The sequence below is a fragment of the Ptychodera flava genome, chromosome 20, assembly GCF_041260155.1.
Source record: "Ptychodera flava strain L36383 chromosome 20, AS_Pfla_20210202, whole genome shotgun sequence".
Classification (NCBI taxonomy): domain Eukaryota; kingdom Metazoa; phylum Hemichordata; class Enteropneusta; family Ptychoderidae; genus Ptychodera; species Ptychodera flava.
Window position 1 is genome coordinate 31,864,070 of NC_091947.1, and position 10,888 is coordinate 31,874,957.

Genomic DNA, 10,888 nt, shown 5'->3' on the forward strand with positions numbered 1-10,888 from the left:
TGTTGTGTTTCTGGTGTGTCTTACAGTCTGCAATTACTCAATGATTTGGTGTTTTTACATGTAGACTCTGAAAGTTATGGACGTGTTCCGTTTCCTGTAAATAACTTCAGGATTAGAGCAGAAATCCCGCTATTATTCCCAAAATTCAGCAGAGCTATAAAAAATGTAATGTGAATAAGAGTGTATTGTCAAAAGACATGAATCAGTGATATGTGAAAACATGCCTGGATATTTTATTGCTCTTGAATACAATTGTAGAATTAAAAATTGTAGAATTAAAATAACAAGTTACAGCGCAGGAAACTTTTCAACAATTACAATGTACATAAAACTGAAAATGTGCCATAGAGGGCACTCTTGCTTTCACCGCCACATACAAGTGATGTCGTGTCATTTTGAGATGCCAGGCAAAATGATATATTGTGCAAATAACAACATATTTAACCAAGTGTTGCGACACTGTGAGCGTTGTTTCGAATTTTTGTTGCTAGCAAGTTAATCCATATGCACATCTTTTACAAGTTTGGTGAGAGAAAACAAAAATCAAATTCAAGTATATGTTAGAATACAATGATGGTGACAGATTATCTGAAGCCCTTGGAGCAATATTTGCCACCAAGAGTCCATGGTTGAAGACTACAACAGATGAAAAATATTTCATTTTAAATGAGTAATACTGAAACTTGCGATGACATTAGCGTTATTTTCATTCTAGAAAACGAGTATATTTTTTTATTTTCTCCGTAAAGTATTAGTGGTGAAATGGAAATTATTAGCCTTGTAAGCACAATGGATTGAGCATGATGTGCCATGTTGTGTTGACAAATGAGTTGGGAATGTGTCTGGACTAAACTTCAGTCATCAAAAATAAAATTTGAAATTGCACACATACAGGGTAAGGCTGTGTTGAGAAATTTAAGACATCTCATATTATTTAGCGGTTAAAACAAAATATTTCTATAAAAGTAAAACAAAAATAATGAAAAAGACACAAATAGTTACAGCTCAAGCTTATGTAAGAAGCTTTTGATATGTGCAAGATATGTTGATTATCCTAAGTTTGAATGGTAATACTACAATATGACATTGGAGACTAACTGAATAATGTGGTAACAACTTGATCCCATCGGTCTGCCGTCAATTACTTATTTTTAGCAATTGTGGCACGCAGCTTTTCTTCACTAGCACCACTGAAGCGTTCCAACTGCAAATAAAGATAGGCCAATAAGTTTAGAGATTTCTTGTAAAAGTGTAATACCATTTGTGTGGGCTTGATAGTAATGTTCTAGTTGCAGAACAGAGCAACTAACACAATATGAAGTAAGAGAGATTTATCAGACTGTTGTTCAAAGGTAGTATGCGCCTCGAAAGTGAAAGACTTCAACTTTGCTCAAGCATTCCTCAAGGAATAGTTCAACCATTCTCTTTCAAAATCACAAAGAGAAATTAGGGGTCATTGTACAAATTTTGGTACAAGAGAAACAAATTACTCAAGATTTATGGATGTTTATAATTCAAAATGGCCGCCATCCCTGTGTTCACTCTATGGAGAAGGATAAAATTTCGATTTTTCGAAAAAACTAAAATGGTGAAAAGTTTTCTTACATAACTAGTGGTATATAAGAAAAGAATGTAAAAGTTTGACTGAATACCCGTCCCTGAGGCGCATTCTACCTTAAATTGGTGGGTATATTTGTAATTTGCTGGCCTAGTGATTAACCATAACTTCAAGCACTGTCTAGTGAAAGAGCTGAATGTTTTGGAATAGAAGGTGTTATGGTTTAGCTACATAGATACACCTGAGATGAAGAAGGGGATAACTTGTTATATGTGAAAGATGGCGAACAGTGGGAGATGGTATGTTCAGGGATGAAAGATATCTGGAGTGAGAGAGAACAGATAGGAGTAGAGTGACTGAAACTATACATGAAGCTGGTTAAAATGGTGGAACAGTGTCGCCAAAAACAACAAACTTAATTCACATCCTTACCTCTTTTCCATTTTTGAAGAACACAAATGTCGGCATTGCAGAAATGTTGTATGTTTCGGCAGTTTCCTACAATTTGGAAATCAAGAAGAAAATGATTTAGGTTTAATATGGCTGTATGTGAAAGCAATCTTCAAGATTAATTTGAAATGTGAAGGGCAGGCAAGAACGAAATTTATTCGCAATCCCTAGTGTTTTAAGATGTTTGTGCCTTTCTATTAAAAACATGTCATTTGTTAGTTAAATGCAAACAATGACTAAGATAATAAATCATTTTTAAACAATCCCACCATACATGAAATCTAATGGCTGTGATCTTATAAGCGATAACATTCTTACCGAATTGTCGTCAACATCCACCTTCAAAAATACAACATCTGTTATTTCATCGGAAAGTGCCTGAAATAAATAAGAATATCACTCTGTAAAATCTGTGAACTCTTTCTGATAAGTATGTGTAATATTGAATATTTAATTTATACAAGCACAGCCATGTGCAAGACACACAAACAAGTATATGTGTAAATGTACATCAATTTGTTCCTATGTGGCCGTGTACACACATACATATGTATATGAGATGATGTACTTGAAAGCAATTTCCTGCAGAGCTATTGCGGTGCTCACTAAAATGGACAGCTGTGATGTGGTATTTTTCAGCAGTCACCATTCAGTTTAGCTAATACAACCCAGAAAGCATGTACATATTTCTCAAATATTTTAATCCCATTGGTTATTGTCCCTCTTTGGTTTTCATTGGATCACTTGGCTTAAACACGTACTTGAGGAATAAGGAATTATGATAGAATATCCCTGTCGGATACAAGTGTCAACTAAAACTTTCATTTGATAATTATATTCTTGTAGATTTGTATTTAGAAACACATTCACAAATAAAACAATCCTTTTGATACTTATTTTGCTAATGACATGACAACGACAACAAAGGAAAATGTCAACAGTGTAAGCTAGCCCTTGCGGTATTGCAGTCATCATGAAAGATACCTTACCTCGAACTTGGGTCCGATGGATTGACAAGGCGGGCACCATGCTGCGGTGAAATCAACAGTAACCAGTTTCGAACCAGCATTTTTCAATTCAGCATCAAAGGCATCCTGTGGGAATGACAGAATGTACATTTTTCGTCAGGAAAACTTTGGATTAGTGGAGAATTAGTGAACACCGGGGAATATCGCCCTCTTCGTTGACACCGGACATTCAAACCATGGAGGTACTACTACCGCTATGTTCAAACCACAGGTTCCTGAAGTTAGTGTAGTGTAGTGTAGTGTACATAGAGAGAACTACACTGGCAACTCCAGGAACCTGTGGTTCAAACTAAGGGACTGGACGTAAATTAGCAGGGGGGGCCGGGGGGATTTCGCAAGAGAGTGGAGAAAACAATCATGACCCTCCCCCAAAATTTAGTCCAAAAATTTATGACCCTCCCCAAAGCAAGGCTGAAAAATCTGTGACCCTCCCCCACTTTCAAAAAAAAGAATATTACAAATTGATCGAATCTTCGACGTTTAGAAAGTGAGGTGGATATTTACAACACAGGGCAATATGGATGGACACCAGCAAAGGATGCCTGCAAATTTTTTACTTGCTTCTGCTTGTGACAAGAACAAGTTTAGATTTGGGTGTCAGCCTTAACCCAAGAATACTTTCTATGACTCGGTGTCAGTCACATTTGATCAGCATGGGTAAAACTAATCTTGTAGACAAAAATCTGGATAATTCTATGCTACAGATTTTCCAGTACTTTTAATAAAAGGGAAACCCCTGATTTCTCTGCCTACACAATATGCATTCCAGTTGTTATGATAATGGTTTAATATACTGTTTAACTCTTACACTGTTTAAACTTAGTAAACCAATCACCAGATAAATGAGTACTGGTATTCTTGTTTCCAGTGTGGTATGGGTGGGTTGTTCTGGGAACACCATAGGACAAACTATATGATTAAATTAATTCATTGTTTGATTTTTTGCACAAGTTTGATGAAATGCTCGATTTTCCATTTTGTCAGCACACTTGTAAATGTGATACAAGCCACAAAAAAACCAGTTTTAAGACTTCACTGGACACAAAATATGACACCACTGCTCAAGTGTCATCAGGCTAGGCTGACAAACTGAATCGATAACATATCATGCTAAAATACAGCAGCTAATACTGAAAAATTCTGAAAATAATATTCAGTTCTGTCCTCTTTTACTGCATATAATTTGTTTAAAATTCCTCGACAGGTCTTTTGCAGTCCCTTTAACAAACTTGTGGTACAGCGCACGTTTGTTTCAGCAAACTCAGACAATTGCCAGGTCAGAGTTGTGACAGCAAGTCTGAACACACATTTAGAGTACTGTAAAGTGTTGGGTCTGATATCCTTGTTCAATCATACATCTAAATTAATTTTACCATTTATAAATTTTCTATAGTAAAAATGAAACCATTTTTCCTGGTAAAATTCTGAAATCTTATGAATTTATATAACTCTGACCTGCAAAGTAAACAACAACAAAACCAACAACACCTTGTCCATACACCATTGTTTCAAATTACAGTGACTGACAGGCAAAAATAACAAAACAGCAAACATGGAATTTAGCCATTTTCATTGGCCATTAAAGGGACAAAGCCACTCATTTTTGACAAAAGTTTGGTCATTTTAATTTCTGTTGAATACATATGCTTTTCTGCTGCTCACTGAAATGGTTCAATCGGAATCTCTGGTTGTCACAGCTCAACTCATGTGCATGCATATATATAACATGTGATCACTTAATGATTTATGTACCAAAAATTGTAACATTGTAAATTTCACATGTTAATATGTCTTATAAAAAGGTGACAATTGAATTGCAATTGCAATAACCAGAGAGTGAGCATATTTCAGTGAGAATGATCTGTCAAAAGAAATTTAAATGGCAAAATAATGTCAAAAATGAGCAACTTTGTCCCTTTAACTTGGATATCTAGTACAGATTCTTTTAATTCAAGTGTCAAGCTAGCAGCATGACCATTGCACTGTTGAAGTATTAAAATGCTTGCAATGAATATTTTTATAATTGGTGCATTGACAAGATAGTACTGTAAAATGTTGACAAAAATAGCTTTGTCCAAAGTATCATAATATTAGCCATTCCTGAACAGGATATAAGATTAAATCACCATGTGAACTCACAAATATTTCAAATAGGAAAGTGCAGTCTTCTGCTGAGTCCTGAATCATGTACCGGTATGTTGTACACCATGGACGTAGACACTAAGCATAGCATAATGTGAAAAAACTTAAAGTCTTGGTACTAGATGACTGCTAAACAAGATCGGTAGTCTGCTTGTTTCAAAGCTATTTAAAAACTTTCTTCTGGACCTATTTCACATCATACTCGACCCCCTGGACTTGACCTGCAAACTTGGTTCGTAAATTGTATTCAGCTGGAAAATGACAATAATCAGAGATTCGTCATATTTGTCAAATTTCACTCATGACAATTATTTCTGTCCGTTTTTCCTGACTGTCAAAATTGATTGAGGTCTTAGTATTGCAAGTACTTAATTTAATGATGATTTTCATAAATATGTTTCACTTACAACTGGACTGAATTGTCACTACTTCCAAGTGTGACTGTGAACATCATTCTAAAAATATTCAAAAAACTTCCACACAGTCAACTTTCTACAAGTCTGTTCACGAGTGTCGTGCTGTACCATCAAGTTCTCAGGACGCACACTATACATTTATAAAGGTCTGTATGTTTAAATGATTGGTTTATGAAAAATATATTAAGGATCAGAAGGATGTTGATATTACAATTTACAAGTCTCGGTGTTGTTTTCCCAAGCAGGAGCGTATCAGTATCACCATGGAGCTACCACACTCTTTTGGTAGTTACATGGTATCACTCCTTGGTTTATGTAGCTGCAGTTGCAAAGCTGAAGGTTTTGCCTTTTTCAAGTTTTATAGCTTTTAGTTTTTAGTTTTAGTGTTAAGGTTTGATCAAGTTTACGTCCTACCTAAACACCAGTCCAAAAATTTAGGTACAACGGCAATATTGCCCTACGCTAGGAGGATATGTGTACCACTGTCGAAACGCGAAGGCTACTGAACCGGAAGAGCTCTCTCTACTGAGTACATAAGCCTTCGCGTAGCGACCTGGTTGCACCTGTGTGTGACGAGTATGCCGTTGTTGGAGGCAATCAAAGCAGCCAATAGCTGAAAACTCTTACTATTCTCGTAGGGCTTAGACTGCTACACCAAGTCAATGGCATATATCATGTAAAGTAGGCAGTAAATATGGGCCCTTTCACATTGGTTTTGAACTGCACATGTGGAATTTTATGATTCAACAGACTGTCCAATAATTCCAATAATGAATGCCAAAATTGGCTCATAATGGACTAGAGCACACTTACACTCCATTAAGAGTGATTGTAATAAATAATGTTCTTCACATGTTTTCTTTTATATTGATGCACATGTGCCTGCCATTTTTTTTTAGTAATTATAATTTAACATTTATAAAAATATCAGTGAAATTCATAATTTTGGAATGAATCACATTGACAATTGAGGGAATATTGGAAACACAATGTGACACTGATCTCCACAACAATGTTATATGGTCATGTACAATGTATTGAGCAGTTCAATCTCTACATGGGGAGGAAATATGGGAAAGTATGTTTAAAATGTGTTCCTGGTACAGATATAGAACTACATGTGTGTTTGCATGACCCCATTATTCACAGATTTTTTATGTAATCCAGATAGACCTGTGTAGTCAGAGAACTGGAAAATAACTGTACATGTGCTCATTGCACTCATAGCAAATCCAGTTTTACAAAATGTACTATGTCTTCCAGTAGACAATGAGATGTTTTGGTCATGTTGCCCTGTTTTGGGGGAGAGGTTGCTTGTTCAAGCAATAATTTAAACGAATAATTCAAAGTACGGTCATAGATTGAATGCTATAGTATGAAATTATGGTGTTTTAACATTGACAATCTTTGCAAATTTGCAGAGCGCAAAGTTTTGGTGCCTTGTTTCTTTGCATTTTAAACATATCACAGAAAACAGCCTAGATAATAGGGGATAGACTGATCCAGATTTGACACAGAAGAGGCCAACACTATTTCAATCAAGTCTTCATATTCTGAAATGACATTAGGTAGGGTATATTGCTTTTTAGTACATGTTGCATCAAGATTCTCAGAAAAGGGATTTAACCATATGTAATCAAGATCAATCTTGGTTTTTCAGAGTAGATATTATCTTTTGAATGGATGTAGCATATTTTTTTAAGTTTGTGTTGTGAAATTATGATATAAGATACTTGTATAGACCTAAAGATTTTATTTGTCTAATTTATGCACAGATTACACCAAAAAAGACAATAATTTGTAAGACTTTAAATTTTTTTCAATACTTTTGTTTATTCACTGTATATATTACCCACATTAAATTTCAACAGATGTCATATATCCTGCCATCACAACACAAATGAACACACTCCATTCCAAAGATAGTACCCGTGTGGTAAAGCCACAAGTAGCCATACCAATCAGATGACTTTAAGTATACTAAAATCACTTTTCTGGAATCAAAATTATTAATTATTACACCAAAGCTTGCGCTTAATTTCAAACAATAGTACATGTATCTCTAAAAACTAAAAATTCATGTACCTAAAAAGTGACTGATGCAGGGAAGTGGCTTATGCAAGAGAGGTAACTTTTGTTGATCAACAAAAAGTGGAATGAGAAATAATATTGTCAAATAGTTAGGTTCAAGATTGACTACATCAGTAGAACAATGTAAGATATTGTGGTAATATCCTGCAGTGTTTTTGTTAAGTATGGTACCTAGGTAAATGTTACTGGGTTCTCCAGTCATTTTACCAGGGTTACCCTTGGTATATCAGTGCAGTCATATTAGCGGACAACATAAATTTTACCAGGGTTCCCAATGTTCCCCAACCTTAGCAAAAACACTGTCCAGTGTTTATTAACAAAACACACTACATGTACACTGTGCAGCCAGAATACCACGACTCATTCCCTTTTATTGTGGGTTAGCTGAGGAACAAAAGATTGGATTTGCTATAAGCTTAATGGCGATAAGAATAGCAACAAGAGAGACAATCCGGTTAAATAATGGTGGGGAAGAGATTCACAGAGTGTTGTGAATGAGCATTTAATAGAAAGTAAGAGGCAGAGTGCGAGTGATGTCATGTGAGCATATTGTCTTTACAAACAATTTGTTTTCTACTTTAGTGCACCGAAAACATGCCAAAAAAATTGTGACCCTCCCCCAAACAGAGGTTCAAAAATTTGTGACCCTCCCTCTAATCCCCCGGCCCTCCCCCCGCTAATTTACGTCCCGTACCTAAGATCTTCAGCATAGTCAGTGAAGTGGAACTTGAGACTCTCTTCACTGGCTGTATGTCTGCAGTACCTGTCTCGTTTCAATTTATTCTGCTATAAAAGGAGTAGAGAACAGCCTGTCCTTTCAAGAATGATTGCAAGATGGACATTTGCCGACCACTCTTCGCGTTTTCAACTAAATAAAAACACAGCTACGGACCTGACGAATACTTTTCCACGGTATATTTTTCATAATTTAATCGTCATATTAGTGTTGGCCTCAAAAGTCCCGGAGTCATTGCGCTAAAAATAAACGACTGTCACACACTGGTATCATACATATGCGAAATGACAATAAGGCCAAAAATAGGATTGTTTCTGGTCATCGAGCGCGTCATTTCAAAACCTGCGCCTTATGTCTTTCTTTGGTTACATACTCATCAGTACAGCTATCCTTGATATCCCCGCTGCACATCAAAAATGCTAAAAAGAAAACGGAAGTATTATGCAGCCAGTGATAAAAGACAATAAATGTTGCATCAACTGGCATTGCTAGGTAAAAAAAAAAGAAAAAAAAAAAAAAACCGTTTTGCTGAATGTCAAGGACCAGAACCAATTTATTTTTGCCTAATATTGAGTACAATAATATTCGATAATATATGGATATCATTTACTGCCACGTCCTTCGGGCGATTTGTGCGGTCATAATGCCATAAATCGACGCCATCTTCACACGTTTGCCGAGACGATCACGCCCAGGCAGAGTGCGCTACGTGCTAAACGGCTCGCCGACCGGACAGGACCGGACGCGTGGCAGATTATGCCATCGTGTGTACTCGATGATAACATTAATTATATCATTGAAAAGTGATATTATACGAAATTTTATAGATGTATCGTCCTGTCTGACAGTCATTATAAAGCTAAAAAGCAATCTGCAAGTGTGTTGACCAAAGCAACTGATGTAAAACAAAAGAATGTTTTTTATGTTGTTGTTTTTTTTTTATCCCATGGAAACCGTATTCCGATGTTGAATATGGATAAGGTAGTCAAACATTTACCGCCGCGCGTTCGTTTGCAATTTCGCAACAATGAATGGCGTTGTGCACAAATTGTGCATAAACTGCGATTTTACATTTGTGATGCTCTGCAGGGTTGCCGTCGCGTTCAATGGCTCTAGCTCTAGATGAACGTCAAGCGTTTTAACGTAGGAATATCAGCTGCTCCAAGGACATGTAGTCATTGTTGAGAAGTCTTTTCGCCACGAATATATTATAATGGCTAGGATTTAGTTTCACTTTCAAACGCTATATTAGAAATTTTTCACCGAAGTGGCAATTTGACTGATTGCGAAATCTGTACCTGTGGAGCTCATAAACCCCATTAAGGCTAACAGCAATTACGGTTACAGGAAAATACGAGAGCGTTGAATAAAGCCACCTGCATGACCTGGCTTGGATCATAGACAGTGAAGCGCATCTACCGTCTATGCTTCGATTAGTTGTGAGGTATATCTGTAAATTTAGAACGATGACAACGAAATTCAACCATTATCTCATTTCTGCCGCCAATGCTATGACCTACCTACCACCGAAGATAAATTCAGTCACAGTCTATAACAGTCGCTTATGGTTCCCATACACGGGGAAGGCCGCCTTTCAGCGGCCTTTGAAGCCCTGCTTAAGATCTTGTGTTCACGGCGATGTACGGACTGTGGTGGGAGGCCGTACAACAACCGGAACATACAGCATCGCACTAAGGGCTAGGGCCCACAAGCGACATTGAGTTTAGTTACATCACAGCTGGCCTGACGGACCACAGGTATGGAAACGTGCTGCATGCAAAACATCTGTAACAAATGCGGCCCCTCTGAAGTTGGAGGCTGGCAACCCAAGAAATGTAGAAAACCAACATATTACGATATGTATGATACATTACCTTGGTTTTAACAACGATAACCGGCATGATTGACAAGATTGAATAGCACTCCTTGTCTTTAAGAATAGTTTCTGATAACAACTATGGGTTAACAAGACTTATATAGTCTGACAAAACGAAAGAGGTAGGCTGCTGACGCCGCTAATTGGATGACAGAGGAAAACCCTAGTCATGCCATGGTACTACCTAGGCACATGGAAAATATTTGCAAAGTTACCAACCGGTATCCCAGGGCGGCGGCCTTAAGGGCGAACCTTTCAACTTATAGGGGAGGGCCCGTAGAATCTTGGAACAGAACATTACTTCTGCTATGATAAAATTTGCTAGCTCTGTCTTCGGGTACAAATGTATTATTTCGAACCTTTTCCCCGATTTCCCCGCCATTTTACTAATTTAGTATATCATATCTTTCCAAGGCTGATCGAGGCCTTTCCGGGAACATTAAAAAATCTTAAATATTATAAGTTGTTTCTTATGGTAATTGACAAGCAGTTTATCTTTCTAAATTTTTCGATCCTCTATTACAAATATTCACAACCTTATTTCCCTACGCCGTGAAATTATGTCGTCAGAAAAGGCAAAATACGATATTT

At 36.8% G+C, this 10,888-nt stretch overlaps 1 protein-coding gene across 1 annotated transcript; it reads right to left on the reverse strand.

Annotated features, from left to right (window-relative positions):
• Window positions 1-209: 209 nt before the first annotated feature.
• Window positions 210-10,473, reverse strand: LOC139120662 (thioredoxin-like). Its single transcript, XM_070685187.1, has 5 exons — window positions 10,296-10,473; window positions 2,998-3,102; window positions 2,327-2,386; window positions 1,991-2,056; window positions 210-1,204 (listed from the first exon to the last, which is right to left on the reverse strand). Exons 1-5 carry the CDS (start codon window positions 10,320-10,322, stop codon window positions 1,142-1,144), a joined length of 321 nt encoding a protein of 106 aa, XP_070541288.1. The 5' UTR covers window positions 10,323-10,473; the 3' UTR covers window positions 210-1,141.
• Window positions 10,474-10,888: the final 415 nt, after the last annotated feature.